This window comes from Labeo rohita, chromosome 7 (genome assembly GCF_022985175.1).
Source record: "Labeo rohita strain BAU-BD-2019 chromosome 7, IGBB_LRoh.1.0, whole genome shotgun sequence".
In the NCBI taxonomy this organism is placed as follows: Eukaryota; Metazoa; Chordata; class Actinopteri; order Cypriniformes; family Cyprinidae; genus Labeo; species Labeo rohita.
In genome coordinates this window covers 31,415,147-31,432,356 of record NC_066875.1, presented here as the reverse complement: position 1 = coordinate 31,432,356, position 17,210 = coordinate 31,415,147, and the positions used below count along the sequence as shown (strand labels likewise).

General features: G+C 35.7%; 1 protein-coding gene across 1 annotated transcript in view; it reads left to right on the top strand.

Annotated features, from left to right (window-relative positions):
• The window catches only part of fam189a1 (family with sequence similarity 189 member A1), a 132,214-nt gene that overhangs the window by 109,621 nt on the left and 5,383 nt on the right, over positions 1-17,210 (top strand). Inside the window, 6 exon segments of the mRNA XM_051115546.1 lie at positions 203-334; positions 7,328-7,435; positions 12,348-12,467; positions 12,469-12,509; positions 13,281-13,416; positions 15,970-16,048. Coding sequence (XP_050971503.1) covers positions 203-334; positions 7,328-7,435; positions 12,348-12,467; positions 12,469-12,509; positions 13,281-13,416; positions 15,970-16,048 — 616 coding nt within the window.

Sequence of the window (17,210 nt, the reverse complement as noted above, 5' to 3'; positions counted from 1 at the left end):
ACTCTATTTCACGTCTGCTGAACAACACTGTAGCGCGCTTGTGATGGAAGGAATTTAAGTGTGTTACAATTGTCAATGGCCTGCCTGGTTTACATTTTTTGTTTTCACCTTGAGCAGTCACACAATTTATTGTCCACTTTATGCAGAAATAAACATTTGACGTGCATGAAACTGAAACCAGTTTGTTTCTGTCCTTCTGCAGATCAAATTTGACAGTGACGGTGTGTGTGTCTGCTGTGAGCTCGAGCACCTGAGATCCACCTGTAATAATCTGGGAGATACGCTTAAACTCAACCCGCTGAGGGACTGCAACACCATACGTCTCCGTCTGAAGGTATCATAGTGAGTGTGTGTGTGTGTGTGTGTGTGTGTGTGGTTCAGGTGCACCCTACGTTATGGGGACAAAATGTCTTCACAAAAATGGCAATATCCAAAATCTTTGTTCTTGTTATGGAGACATTTTTTGATCCCCATGAGGAAATAAACTTCTAAATCATACATAATGACGTTTTTTGAAAATCTAAAAGTGCAGAAAGTTTTCTGTGAGGGGTAGGTTTAGGGGATAGAAAATACAGTTGGTACAATATAAAAACCATTACACCTATGGAATGTCCCCATAAAACACATGTGTGTACATGTTGGTGTTTGTAACATCCTGGTAAATTTGTACATTTTATGAGATCTGATGTTTGGAATTGATTTTCAGAACATCATCAAACTAATTTTAGCTAATTTTCTTTACATTCTTTAATAGCCTCTTCTGTTAATTGAATATTACAGTATTATGATTTTTTTTTTAAATAATTCTAATTAGAGTTTTTTTCTAATTTGCCTCAGTTAATGATAATTTGATTAGACAAGTACATGAGGACAATTAAATACATTAGACATGTAAATGATGATTATTTTATCCTTTTGATGATACACAGTGTTTAGCATTTTTATTAAATTTGAAAGCATGCATATATTGTTTAAAAATCTCTAATCTTATTTAATTAACCAGATTAAAAACTCGCATTATTAATAAAAAGTCTGTAAGAGTAAATCAAATGGTAGTGTCACTAGAGAAAACAGTGTAGTACCTTTCAGCTATATTTATGTAGTTTATGAAGTTTATGTAGACGTCTTTCCAATTAAAGGGCCTTTTTAGGGACAGCACTGTATATTACCGTTCAAAAGGTTGGGGTAAGTAATTTTTTTTAAAAGAATTTATGTGCTCAAAATATGTTAAAAACAGTAATACTGTGAAATATTGTCACAATTTTAATAACTGTTTCCTATTTTAAAATTGAATGTATTACTGTGATGGAAAAGCTGAATTTTCAGCAGCCGTTACTCCAGTCTTCAGTCTCATGTGATCCTTGTGATATTAATATGCTAATTTCGTGCTCAAGGAATTATTTCTTATTAACATCAATGATGAAAACAATTAAGCTGATTAATATTTTTGTTGAAACCAGGCTACATTTTTTTCAGAATTGCTTTATGAATAGAAAGTTCCAAAGAACAACATTTTTTGTAACATTATACAGTTGAGGTTATAAGTTTATATATATACCTTGCAGAATCTGCAAAATGTTTATTATTTTACCAAAATAAGAGGGATCATACAAAATGCATGGCATTTTTTGTTTAGTACTGTCCTGAATAAGATATTTCACATAAAAGATGTTTAAAGGATGTTTCCTCAAGAGAAAATAATTCATAAAAATGTCCCTGTTCAAAAGTTTAAATACACTTGATTCTTAATACTGTGTTGTTACCTGAATGATCCACAGCTGTGTTTTGTTTTTTGTTTTGTTTTGTTTGTTTAGTGATGGTTGTTCATGAGTCTCTTGTTTGTCCTGAACAGCGAAACTGCCTGCTGTTCTTCCTTCAGGTCCCACAAATTCTTTGGTTTTTCAATATTTTTGTGTATTTGAACCCTTTCCGACATTGTATGATTTTGAGATCCATCTTCTGGGAAACATGTCAGTATATTCTGTAGCTTTTGAAGGGCAGTTCTAAATGAAAAAAAATATATATGATGTTTAGGCAAAATAATAAGAATCTTCATTCTGATCAAAAGTTTTCACCCCCGGCTCTTAATGCAGTTATTCCTTCTGGAGCAACAGTGAGTGTTTGAACCTTCTGTAATAGTTGTATATGAGTCCCTCAGTTGTCCTCAGTGTAAAAAAGATGGATCTCAAAATCATACAGTCATTGTTGGAAAATACACAAAAATGTTGAAAAACCAAAGAATCTGTGGGACCTGAAGGATTTTTCTGAAGAACAGCAGGCATTTTAGCACAAACAAGGGACTCATGAACAACTATTACTAAAGAAAAAAAACACACACAGGTATGGATCATTCAGGTCACAACACAGTATTAAGAATCAAGTGTATGTAAACTTTTGAACAGGGCCATTTTTTATAAATTCAGCTATGATTTTCTCTTGTGGACTATATGTAAACGTCTTTTATGCAAAATATCTTATTCAGGTCAGTAACATGCATTTTGTATGATCCCTCTTATTTAGGTACAGTGATTAACATTTTGCAGATTCTGCAAAGGCGTATGTAAACTTTTGACCTCAGCTGTACGTGTCTTTATTGTCACAATTGATCAGTTTAATACAAAAAAGTATTTTCTGACTGACCCCAAGTGTTTGAACGGTAGTGCACTGTACATAATTAAGGATTGTATGCACAGTCTGAATAAGAGAGAGTAGAAATTGAATGGATTGCACTGTGGAGTAATAACAGAGATTTGAGTATGGAGTACTGGTAATCTGTGTTTATAGTAAAAATCTGCAGGTTCAGAACCAGGTAGGGATGATGTAGAACTACAAGAGGTCTTGAGATCTCAGTCTATTCTGGCACCATTATACCTGTAGGCAAGCACTTAACCCCAAGTCACTCCAAGGGTATTGTCCCTGCAGGAATGGCACTGTAAGTCACCTTGGATGAAAAGTGCCTTGTAATGTTAATTTAGTAAATTAACATGGTTCGCATTGCGATCCTGCAGTTTTTGATGTTATGTTTGGGATTCGGATATGCTTATAGTAAATACAGAGACATTTTAATGGTTTTGATTTATACTCTTCTTCTTTTTTTTCAGTTTTAAATGTTGTTTTTGGGCACCAAGAATTTTCACATTATATTTTTCAGAAATACATTTGTAAAATATCACACTTATAGCCTGGAGAAGTATTTTTGGCTGTGCTCCCATGCACATTTGCTGGGTTCCTCCAGGGATTTCTCCATTTTCAAACACTTTTTCGTTTGACTTTTAGAGAGCATTTGAACCATTTAGCAGAGCAAGAATTACACGCTATTCCCAAAAACGTCTGCCTTATTGGACACGTCTCTTCATGTTGCACCGTGGGTCTCTCCCTCTAATATGCAGATGAGACTCAGTCATCATTAGTTATGCATCTTCAATTAGCGCTCGCCGCTGGTTCCCTTTCCAGTGTCTAAGCAATTCACTCATGCTAGCCATGATCTCGGCGCATTTGGCAGCTTTTGAAACGGGTTGTGGTAATGTGAGGCTTCCACAAATTTGCTTGTACAAAGCAATTGCCACTCTTTATAAAATCAAGAAAAACACTCGCTTGTAAACACTTGGTTAGAAATGCTTCTTTACATGTTTTCATCATTTTAAACTTAGAAAAAGTCTACTTTCTCTATAGAGACTGTGTATAAGTCTTTGTGTATTTATGCCTTACTCAGATGGAGTTATGAAGCATCAATAAGATTTATACATTTTAATGCTTTTATTGATGTCTGAAAGTTTCATGTCTTTTCATGGCCAGTCGGGTCAACTGAGATGCCTATAAATACCCTCAGGTCAATTAATGTTATGACTCATTGGCATATCACACTGTGTGGGTCCCTTATTGTAAGGGCCATTATATCCCACTGGTGTGCTTTATAATGACACAGGGCTCATTTGAGGTATAATACCTTAAGGTGTTTGTCAATGACATATCAGTCCTGTAATTTCAGAAACTACTGAGATTACTGGATTAGACCTTCATCAACATTAAGTGAATTCAAGAAAAGGTTCCATGTCCCATCAGCTTTAAGAACTGAATGAGTGTATTATCAGAATGAAAGTAGTGTGGTACAGGCATGCACTTTCATCACTCTTTTTTGTTCCGCTTGTCGTCAGGGAGACAAGTGCTAGCTCTCCTGGCTCAAAATGAGAAGAGCAGGTGTTTCTCAGTGGATCTGACCAGTACCACTGTTAGATTTGCTGGAACACAACCGCACTAGTTCTGGATCCTGCTAGAGTTAGTCCAGTCATAATATTAGCTTGTTGTCTAAGTGCACAGGTATTGTCTTGATCTGTTTGATCACTTCTTTTGCCACTGCTGCTGAGTCTACAGCACAACAACAGAAATCATATTTTACCCAGTGTGTGTTTAATGTCTGAACAGAATATGATGAGATAAAAACACAGTGTATTGGAAAACAAAGGCTAGAAAGCACATCTCTTTATTGAGTAGTACTCACAGGGCTTTTGATGAACAAATGACTCTTCGTTTTGAGTCAGTACTGAATCAACATCTGTACTCACTGAACTGCAAGTTATCATTACTTTATCATCAGTGATGTCTGATTTGAAATGCAGCACGTTTTGTTTACAGATGTAGTGTGTTATTTTAAAAATGGATATAAAAAAGATTCAAATTAGACCAAAAAAAACAAAAATGCCTCATCTTTCCAGAGCTTTTTTGTGTGCATTTGTATAAACACATCCTCCACCCCCCAAAGAGGAGGTCTTGGCCTTTTCGGGGGGGTTAGATGATTGTACAGTCATGTAGAAGTGCTTAGGCCTGTCCAGTCGTCTTAGGATGGGCTCCTTTCACCGAAAGGGCTTGTGCATGTTTAGGAATTCAGCATTTTTCTTGAGGACATCACTGGGTCACATACATTCCATCTTGTCACAACGAGCGCTCAGACAGGGCTCTGATAGCAGGTGTGCGTGATGAGCTGTCGTATATACTGAATGTACTCAGTCCGGTAGAATTTCAAAACAATGCTTGTGATTTCCTTTTGTTTTTTTCTTTCAGTGATCTCTTTCTCCTGATGACTCATTATCTACACTGGCTACATGCTGAATTCTGAAATTGTAAATTCTGTTCCATTAATGGTTAATGGTATATGGTTTTCTTGCAATACTTCTTGCAATTCTGTGTGGACTCCACACAATATCAAATCACAAGCAGTGTAGTCTGATTCATGAACAAATTACTTTTTTATGTGGTATATATTATATATTGGTGGATGTATAAAAGTTATTTTTTTGTGGGAGTTGATCAGGCTTCTGGTTCATTATCCGCTATAGGGGATAATAACAATGTGCAGTAAACGGTAAAACTGTTTGCACTACAAAATAGTGTGTTTGTAAGATAAATACATTAAAATGATATGGTAAGAGACACCAATTTGCAATATCAAGCAGCAAAATTAATTGTTTTGTACAGCTAAAAATAGCTGGATGTGGATGAGACAGGAAGCCAGACCCATAAAATTTACAAATGGCCATGCCCACTCTTACAGGAAAAATAAGGTGGATAAGTAAAGTGTTTATAAGGGTTTTTTTTTTTTTCACTTGTATCTGTCTGGTTGAAATATGGACAAACCCAGCAACTGGGTTGGTTTAACCCAGCAGTTGGGTTATATGTTTAACCCAACCTTCTGGGTAGTTTTATTTAACTCAAATATTCTTTAAAAAATACTATATGGCTGTCTTAAAATGATTCAAAAATAGGATGTAAAGTAAAATCAGACACACAATTACTAGAGACATTAGCAATAATCAAAAAGTGAACATTTATTAATAAGCAGTTTTAAAAATGTTTATTAGGGGTTCAAGCACGTAGCACTGAAACCCCGTTGTAATTGTTAGAAAGGCCAAGGATCAGCAATTTCCATGTAAAACTGATTGTGCAGACCAAACCGTAAGTTGTAGAGACTTGAAACTTGGAGGAATGGTAGTTCTCACACTGTCTACAACGTCATCAAGGCTCGCCCAAATCGGCCTGACAGGGGCGCTACAGCGATTAAAAGTACGAAAACGCTCATAAACGCCTCGTCACAGGCTCAAGTGTCTTATGTCGTTGGAATCCTTGGGTCACCCCGGACAAAACACATGCATTTTGGGTTTTTTGAAAAATCTACTTTTGCAAACTAGTCCTAGGTTTTCCACCCGATTGGAACCAAACCAGTGCAGGAGGATTCTCTGGAGAGTGAATATTAATAATTATCAAAAAAACAGTTGAACTTTCTACTCTCTGCCACAAGGGGACACCAAAACATTTGAAAGGGTCATGGCTGCTTTTACTAAAATGGCTATAACTATTGAACGGATTGAGGTATCTTCACCAAACTCACTGAGGTCACATGAAAAAAAGTCGTAGAGCTCAGCCACTTGGTGGTGCTATAAGAAGGAAAAAGCCCATAAAGCCTAAACAAAAACTCAAAACTTCACAAAACCTGGTGATAGGTGATTCTAAACAAGCATGCAAAGTTTCAGGGAGATAGGACCACAGCTGCCGCTATAATAGCCATAAAGATTAAAAAATATCATATATCCATATATCAGGATATGTCAAAAATGCTATTTTAATGATTGATTAGGTGGTTATAGACTTGGTAAATAATATGTAATGTCTTTTTTCATATGTGCTTAAATGTCAAAGTGCTTGAACCTTGGCAATTGCTGCTTGCAGCTGTGTTTATTTAATTATTATTTATTAAATTTATCAATAAATGTTAATTTATTGAACATATTAATAAACATTAATTTCAACCTATTTGGGGTTCATTTTAAGCAAGAAATATAGTAATTTTTTTAAGCAAAAGTTGAGTTTATTAATAAGCAATTTAAACTCTGCAGGACACCGGGTCCAAGTTTGGGCACCCCTGGGTCAAAACAACCCAGTCGCTGGGTTTGTCCATATTTCACCAAGTGCTGGGTTGTATTTAACCCAGTATTTTTTAAAGTTTACTATTAAAATGTATATTTTTTTACTTTTGCAGAATGATAATGCCATGCAAAAGTTCCACTTTGGTGACACCATTATCCCTCTTATCCATTATGCCATAGCCACTTTCTCTCTTCCCCACATTTGTTCTTTCGTGAATGCCGTTTTTCCGTGGCTTTCTCGCTCTGACAAACAGAACATTAAATGTTCGTGCCAGGTTGAGGTTTTTGCAACAAACAATTGCCACTCTTGACTCTCCTTCTGTCCCTCTGTGTCTCTTTCTCTTTAATTCACACCTTCTTGTCCTCTCCCTTCTTATCCCTGTCTCTCCATTTCTCTCTCTGTCTCCCAGGAGCTGCTTTTCAGCGTGTGTGCACTGAATGTTATCTCCACCATTGTGTGTGCTCTGGCCACTGCCGTGTGCTGTATGCAAATGGTTTCTACTGATTTACTACAGATGGTAAGTGTGATCCATACCGCAATGTGTGTGCGTCCTTCTGAGTGTCTTAATGCACATTACGTTTTTCCATTACATCATGGAGAAAAGATCAGACGATCAAGACAAGTGAAAATGTAATAGTATAATTAGCGAAATGCCACAGAAATAGTCTATAGTATATACTCATAACCATCAAAAGAAAAGCCAATTGAATCAGATTTCATCTTCTGTTGACCTAAATAATGTTTTTCAATAAGCACAATTTAGAGCAATATGAACAAACCATTAAATATATCCTGTGACTTAGTATCCAGAAATGCATTGCAAATGGATTGTCATAGTCTTTCCCAAGAGAAATCTGATTTCCTTTTGGATCAAAGAAATAATCAGCTTAGAAATGAATGCTGATTTTTTGGATCTTCCTGTGCTTTTTGCTCTCAAACCGTGGTCATAAGAGGGTTTCCCTTTGACTTCCATTGTACTTTTTGTCCATATAATGGAAGTTGCTGTCTGTGCTGGATCAGAAAGCTCTCAGATTTCTTAAAAAATATCTTAATTTGTGTACCGAAGATGAACAAAGGTCTTACGGGTTTAGAACAACATGAATTTGAATTTTTGGGTAAACTAACCCTTTAAGTATACGTATTTTCCTATTTTTAATGGACAAAGTTTATTTACTCATCCTTACATTATGTTTTTCTTCATTAAGTAAAGTCATTTAAATTTTTCATTGGTCTGATACTTACTGTATAAACCTGGATATGACATTACACAAAATCCACCAAACTCAGCCCAGCTCTTCAGACTGATCTGACTCGGGTTGCTATATCTTTTCTAACTGATCCGACTTACAGTTTTCATAAAATTAAAGATTAAAAATCATAAAAATCCCATAGACTTACATTGATGGAATGTTCAAATGAGCAAACACTATTCAAACCTCAGCTGTCAAAATTCAAACTTAAACTCCCAGAATCCCTTGAGACTACATCAAGACTTTCCTTCTATATACTATTTCTAATCAATTCAAACGTCCATTTTATCTAATTTTTCTAATTTATTTATCTGTCTAGCCAAGCCTAGCAACTAGAATCATGCTAGTAACTTGCTAATCATGCTTGAAACATGCTAGCGACATGTTATTAACTTGCGAATCATGCTAGCAACATGCTATTAATGTGCTAATCATGCTAGAATCATGCTAGAAACCTGCTAATCATGCCAGAAACATGCTAGCAACTTGGTAATCATGCTAGAAACATGTTAACAACTTGCTAATGATGGTAGAAACATATTAGCAACCTGCTAATCATGCAAAAAACATGCTAAAATCATGAAACATGCTAATTATGCCAGAAACATGTTAGCAACCTGCTAATCATGGTAAAAACATGCTACATGCTAATCATGCAAAAAACATGCTAAAATCATGAAACATGCTAATTATGCCAGAAACATGCTAGCAACTTGGTAATCATGCTAGAAACATGTTAGCAACCTGCTAATCATGCTAAAAACATGCTAGCAGCTTGCTAATCATGCTAAACTATGCTAGCAGCTTGCTAATCATGCTAGCAACATGTTAACAACTTGCTAATCATGCTAGAAACATGCTAACAACCTGCTAATCATGCTAGAAACATGCTAACAACATGCTAACAACTTGCTAATCATGCTAGCAACATAGTAGGAACTTGCTAATCAAGCTAGAAATATGCTAGAAAACTGGTAAGCTTGCTAGAAACGTGTTAGCAAATTGCTAATCATGCAAGAAACATGCTAGCAACATGTTAACAACTTGCTAATCATGTTAGAAACATGCTAGCAACTTGTTAATCATGCTAGCAACATGTTAACAACTTGGTAATCAGGGTAGAAACATGCTAGCACCTTGCTAATCATGTTAGAAACATGCTAGCAAAGTGCTAACAACTTTCTAATCATGTTAGAAATATGCTAGCAACATGCTAACAACTTGCTAATTATGCTAAAAACATGTTAACAACTTGCTAATCATGCTAGTTACATGCTAATCATGCTAGAAACAGACTAGCAACATGCTAACAACTTGCTAATCATGCTAGAAACAGACTAGCAACATGCTAGTAACTTGCTAATCATTTTAAAACATGCTAACAACATGTTAGTAGCTTGCTAATAATGTTAGAATCATACTAACAACATGTTAATTATCTATCTATCGATCTGAAAGACTGCATTCAAACTTTAACCCTTTAAAACTACTTTAAACTTTAAACTATTTCAAACTGAAAACCATCAAACTTAAAACATTTTCAAACTTTCTGGTCCGACTTTCTCAAGCCAACTTAAAGTTTGTCTTGACAAACTTTTTTATCTAGTCACATTTATTCTCAATCTAAAGAGTTGTATTCAGCTCTTCTCTTATCCAGAATAAAACAGCTTTCTCTAAGCCATTAGTGTTATGACAAGAGTCTTCATGTCATCTGGTTGTACTTGAAGCATATAGTTTAGAAGTACTATTCGTTTCTTAAGCATAAGATTACATGAGGATGAGACCACAGACGTTACAATGCTCAGTGGGAGAGAACCGTGGATCTGTCATCGCTCCCTTTTAGTGGATCTCTCTTTTTCAGCCAGCCTGTTTTATGTGAGAGAAAATAAACTTGTGGGACATAAAGTTTTAATATTCTTTAAGAGTGGGCTTTGTGCAGTTTATGGGCGCTGCAGTAAATTGCACAGGCTCATGGTATGGCTGCAGCAGAGGCATGGGCACAGGGAGATGAATTGAGATGAGTTATATTAGCATGGCTGCGGTTCTGTGAATCGCTGGAGCAGTTGTGGGATTAGTTTCAACTCGGGGCACAGAGTGGCAAAGCGAGAAATCACCACTGTTACCAGCTGCACAGACCGTGCACAAAGACAACAGGGGCCCGAGGGCAAGGATGAGGTGAAGCGCTGCATGGAGCTTTTCCCTTTGCAACTGTATTAAGTGATTTCGCCACAGCCTGATCGTTTGTGTCTTATCTCTGTCTATATTGTTATTTTGAATCATGGCTTCGTGGTGTAATGCCTTTATATTGCTAGCTGTACTTATCTATCATTTACAGTCATTGCCTCAGGATCAGATTGATCTTTTCAAGAATGATTTCAGTGTCTTCTGATTGATGAGCCTTCACATATTCTAATATGACATCAAAAGGAAAGTGCATTGTCATCATAAAAACGCTCTAAACCTATCCTTGAACTCACAAGAATGGCACAAAATGAGTTAGTCTTCCCACCTGAACTTTTCACCGACTGATTCATGGACAGACATTTAAAGGCAATTTTAAAGAGATACTTCATCCACATATTAAAATTCAGTCATTTATTCACACTCATGTCATCCCAAATTGGATTTTTTTTTTTCTTCTGTGGAACTTAAAAGAAGATATTTGTGGTTTGGTTGCCAACATTCTTCAAAATATCCTCTTTTGTGTTCTGAAAAGAAAAAAAATGTGTACAAGTTTGGAATGATATTAGGCAAAGTAGATTATGACAGAATTTTCATTTGCAGGTAAACTGTCTCTCACACAATGATGTTCCATGCAAATCTTATGCAAATGATAACCTTTGACGCTTCCTCATCATTCTACAGTATATGACTCTTCTTAATGTCTCTTTCTATTTCTGATAGCCTAAATTCCACATGTCGGATGAAAGTGATAATGACCATTATGTAACTCTCTCAATACATCAAGAAATAGAAGGAAAAAGAAGATTTGGAATGATTATATGCTTTGCTTTGAAGTAAAATCCTTCTTTCCCTTTAATAATTCATGCATCAGAGGGTTAAATTGCATAAATGAAACTCTTTAGCCAAGGGGTCTCGGTAGGGTGAGAAAGGGCCCTAACTATCCTCACTGTACTCATATCCTTGCAAAATATTCAGACTTACTTATGTCTTTTTGTAAAAATATTATTACCCAACTGACATCCTACTTTCTTCAGTGTTTTAGACACAATATTTTGTGTGGTTTAGCTTATTTGAACACAATGAATGACTTCAAAGAACAGAATTATAGGTAAATGGTTTCATCATTAGAGGGTCATCAAATACAATACAATAGGTCAGTAGGATTTTTTTTTAATTAAAGGGTTAGTTCACCCAGAAAATGAAAATTCTATCATGAATTACTCAACCTTGTTGTTCCAAACCCACAGGACATTTGTTCGTCTTCGGAACACAAATTAAGGTATTTTTTGCTAAAATCTAAGAGCTCTCTAACCTACCATAGACAGCAAGGGTCTTACCACATTCAAGGCCTAGAAAGGTACCAATAACATTGACAAAATAGTCCGTGAGACATCAGTGTTTCAACCGTAATTTTATGAAGGTTTGGAACAACATGAGCGTGAGTAATTAATGACAGAATTTTCATTTTTGGGTAAACTAACCCTTTAATACTTAAGCAAGAACACACTGAATTGATCAAAAGGGACAGTAAATGAATTCTGTTCTTTTGAACTTATTATTCATCAAATTATTATTCATCAGTTCTTAAAAAAAAGTTATTCTATCCTGAAAATCACAGACTGCACAAAAAATAGTAAGCAGCACAACTGTTGATAATTGCTAATAATAAAAAATACTTCTTGAACACCAAATCAGCAAATTAGAATTATTTCTAAAGGATCATGTGACAATGATAACTGAAGTAATGGCTGCTGAAAATCAGCTTTGCATCACAGGAATAAATTACATTTTAAAATATATTAAGGTAGAAAACAGTTATTTTAAATTGTAATAATATTTCATAATATTACTGTATTTACTGTATTTTTGTTAAATAACAATGCATCCTGGTGAGCATACGAGCAAAAAATCCTAAATAAATTTTAAAAATTGGTTGTTTATGTTCTATTTTTTTTTTTTTTTTTAAAACTCACTTTTTAAAATCCTTTTCATCAGTTCATGCCACACAGAGCACGTGCCTTGAGCACGGACTGTATGACCCCTCACGGTACCATCTTACACCAGACGCTGGATTTCGACGAGTTCATCCCACCTATCCCCCCTCCTCCCTACTACCCCCCCAGAGTATACCTGTACACCTGTGATGGAGGGCCAGAGGTAAACTCACACATACAGACACACACAGCTCACATCCCAGCTGACATGAAATAACCTAATATTTGCACTATATCTGAAAAACATTTTGATCGCAGATTGCTTTGTTGTAAATCCTGTACTCTGAGAGAGAGGTCTGTGCATTTGTGAATACATTGATTCACAAAGATTTATGAAATTGCCCCATGGAATGATTATGCAAAACATCCATTCTTTTTCTTTTTTTATGGGAATTCAGACCTACCCACTGCCATGTTGTGTAAATGCAGGTCTTAATGCAAACTGCTCTGACAATCCATATTATAGAGCGCCAGTGTCCATGGCCTGGTGTAAATCCACCATTGATTTCTCTGTCTTGCACTGTGAGACACTCTGCCCACCATCCCATCATAAAAAACGTGCTGATGAGGCTGTTTAGCCCGCGGCCACACTAATGTGTCAACAAAGCAGTAAATACATAGAGAGCAAGAGCAGCCCAACATACACACTGGCTGCTTCAGAGCATAGTCAATGTCAGGATGTGGTAATACACAAAGAAATGTATGAAAAAACACAGATTCCTCCTCTCCTGTGTGACAGAGGGTGTCTGGATAATTAAAAGAATGGGATATATAACTCGCTGCGATAAAGAGAAAATGGTTCCATTTCCCACAGTTCCTAAATGGCCTCACATATTTTTCGCAGCTATCATCCCCACCAACATAATACAGCCGAATTTGTTGAAGCATTGATCTTGTGTTGTAATCATGTTTTACTATCATCTCTGTCCATTAGAGGGTTGCATCTGGACTTTCCACACTCTCCCTTCAGCGCTATTTATGGGGTGCCTATTAACAGCCCTGGCGCTCTATATCCATCTGAGCTGCCACCACCCTATGAATCTGTCGTGGGACAAACACCTGCCAGCCAGGTAGGACCTGACACCTTTTCTACATACTACTGCAATGTTGCGTGATGATTTGGCTATGTAGTGTCCAGTAGACTGAGTTAGATGACGATTTAATTGTTTTAATTTAAAACAATATCAGTTTTTAAATGCCTAAAATGAGCATGTTTAAAGAATAGGGCTGAATAAAAAAATATAGATTTCTCGATTTTAATCGATTCTTATTTTTGCGAAACGATGGTGTAGCCTGTTTTCAGTTAAAGAACGGAAGATTGTAGCACATCTCAAAGTCTCTGATTTTAAATTCTGTTTTATTACAATATTCAAACAATAAACCCCACTGCATATGAGTCCCTCAGAAACGATGGACCTCAAAATCATACATTGTTGGAAAGGATTCAGATATACAAAAATGCTGAAAAACCCAAAGAATTTGTGGGACCTGAAGGATTTTTTCTGAAGAATAGCGGGAAATTTAACTGTTCAGGACAAACAGGGGACTCATGAACAACTATTATAAACAACAACAACAAAAAAAACGCAGCTGTGGATCATTCAGGTAACAACACAGTATTAAGAATCAAGTGTGTGTAAACTTTTGAACAGAGTCATTTTTATAAATTCAGCTGTTGTTTTCTCTAGTAGACTATATGTAAACGTCTTTTATGTGAAATATATTCAGGTCAGTACAAAATAAAAAACATAACATGCATTTTGTATGATCCCTCTTATTTTGATAAAATAATTTACATTTGGTGTATGTAAACTTTTGACCTCAACTGTATAAAAAAATTGAGTAAAATTTAAAGGAGAAGTCCACTTCCAGAACAACAATTTACATATAATGTACTCACCCCCTTGTCATCCAAGATGTTCATGTCTTTCTTTCTTCAGTCGTAAAGTAATTATGTTTTTTGAGGAAAACATTTCTGCGTTTTTCTCCATATAATGGACTGGTATGGTGCCCCGAGTTTGAACTTCCAAAATGCAGTTTAAATGTGGCCCAAATGCAGTTGTAAACGAGGGGTCTTATCTAGCAAAACGATTGGTTATTTTCATTAAAGAAATGCCATTTAATTTAATGCCATTTTTAAGCTCAAAACGCTCGTCTTGTCTTGCTCTCCCTGAACTCAAGACAGTTAGGGTATCGTATTTTCCCCCTCAACTTCAAAAATCATTTCAAAATCATCCTACATCACTGCAAAAGTGATCAATAGTAAATTAAAATCAAATCTTATTGCAAGCTTGTGAATCACACCACATGACATTTTACAGTCTAAATGAACCAAAAATAAACAAAATTAGAATCAGAAATTTAAACATGCTCATCATAAATTAAGTGTATTTAAGTAAATGAATGTGTATGCGGTTTAGGTATTTTTGAATAAATGAATAGATGAGCACCACATCATTGATCCTTTTACTGTTTTATTACAGTTCTTAGATTCTTGTAGATTGCAGGTATTTCAGTCTTAAAGTAATGCAGAATCTATGTGTTAGCATACCACCAATTCAGCAGTGTTCCTCCTCTTCAGTTACACTCATTTGTCTGTGTAAATCTCGTCAGTCAAAAGGTCCTTCGGTGCACTTGGGGGCCTGAAAGAAATTAATACAAGTGCCTTTGTATAATGGATTCTAATTTTCTCTGGAACACATCAGGAATATAGGCGGGAATTTCATTCCATTTAAAAGAAATGGGCTTTCGTACAGTAAGAGCAGGGCCTGTTTTTGAACAATGATTTTCCATCAAATTTCTCTTCTTCACCTGATGAAAAGGAACAAGAGCTCTCCTCTTAGCAAAGAGATGCACAAAGATCCACCCAAACCTTTCAAATCCTGCGACCGAGCCCGTGATTATGTGTTATTTTGAAGATTTGTTTGCTACCTAAAGGAGTCTGTGATTAAAAAACGATAAAATCCCAAGAGGTTTCCTTGATTTTAGACCTTTCTCATGTGAAGCTATTGATAACCATCTACAAACAAAGCAGCTAGGGCATTTCAATCAGTAGAGCCATTTTCTACCTGAAGCAGAGGCCTGGGAAGCTTTGAAAAAGGCAATACTAGAAAGAAACAGGAAGAAATATTTTTAAATTGATATAGTCAGCTGTATTTATAGCTACTGACCATAGCCTGCAGCTTATCTTCCACATTTTTATAAAGTCGATCTGAGCTGTGAAATAAGATTTCTGTATACAGGATAAATTCTCTGTATAGACATGTATGTGTTTTGAATCAATCATGTTATGTGGATTTTTTTTATGGAAACCGCACAATGTGCAGTCATAATAATGCAGAAGTTTGAAGGGCAAATGTGATCTTAGAGAGCCCCCTGCAGGTCACAAGATGGTATAGTTGTTTTAAAGTACTACTGTGGTGCCAGATGTCAGGCTGCAGCAGACTTGTCAGTGCCAGATGTTCTGATGTCTGATTCTCCGCCTTTTGCAGTTGTCTGTTATCATCCTCAGGTGTAAAACCGTTTTCAGTCAGCATCCTCTGCAGAAAGTTACACTCAGAGTGTTTTGATTAATCCACTTGTTGGAAATATAATTCAAATGTGTTTTTTTCTCTCTCATCTAGCTCACCACCAGTCTTGAGCAACAGGTCACAGAGTCCAGTCTGTGTGAAAGGAACACCACAGCTGGCCTTAGCACTCAGGGTGAGGAGGATGCAAATCATATTTGTTAACAAATACAAAGTCAGAGGTTTTTCCTTTCTGTAGTGTATATACAGTATGTGGGCTGTTTAATTTGAAAGACTTCCATCCGTTCCACATTAGCATAATGTATCTGAAATGTTTTATGGAATAATAGTTGTCAGGTTGTTTTGCTTCAAGACCTAAATTTTGTGACAGAGATAGATTTTACCCAATGACCCATAGTGTTCTTCAAAAGTTTGCGGTCAGTAGGATGTTTTAATGTCTTTGAAAGAAGCCTCTTATGCTCACCAAGACTGTTTATTTGTGACCCTGAACCAGTCCACAAAACCAGTCATAAATAGCACTGGTATATTTGTCGCAATAGCCAACAGTGCATTGTAAGGGTCAAAATGATCATTTTTTCTTTTATGACAAAAATCATTAGGATATTAAGTAAAGATTTTTTGCAAATTATCGTAATTTTTAGTAACATGCATTGCTAAGAACTTAATTTGGAAAAATTTAAAGGCAATTTTCTAAATATTTTTTGCACCCTCAGATTCCAGATTTTCAAATAGTTGTATCTCAGCCAAATATTGTCCTGTTCTAACAAACCATACATCAGTTATGGAAAGCTTATTTATTCAGATGTATAAATCTCAATTTCAACAATATTTGGCCATTTTCAAGGTTTTCGGCATCTTTTTCGAATCCAGTTAACCAATGGATAATGTACTGTTCCTCATACATTTCTGTGAATTGAATGAATATTGCAAAAAAAACATGTTCATTTAGCAAATGCATAAAGTGCCAATGTCATTATGTTGAACTGACCATCGACCACTGTTATATAATGTTTATATAATAATGCATTTGCTAAATGAACTAAACGAATAAGTTATATAATTTATTCGGCTTTTAGTTGATGTATACAACTCAATTTTCAAAAAATGGATTGGTTTTGTGGTCCAAGGTCACATTTGATTAAAAAACCAACAACAACATAAAAACATCATAATTTGAAAAATATTTTCTATTACTTGCTATTGTAATGTATTTTAAATTGCAATTTATTCCTGTGATGGCAAAGCCGAATTTTCAGCAGCCATTACTCCAATCTTCAGTTTCACATGATCCTTCAGAAATCATTACTGACCCCAAATGTTTTGAACAGTTTATTTTA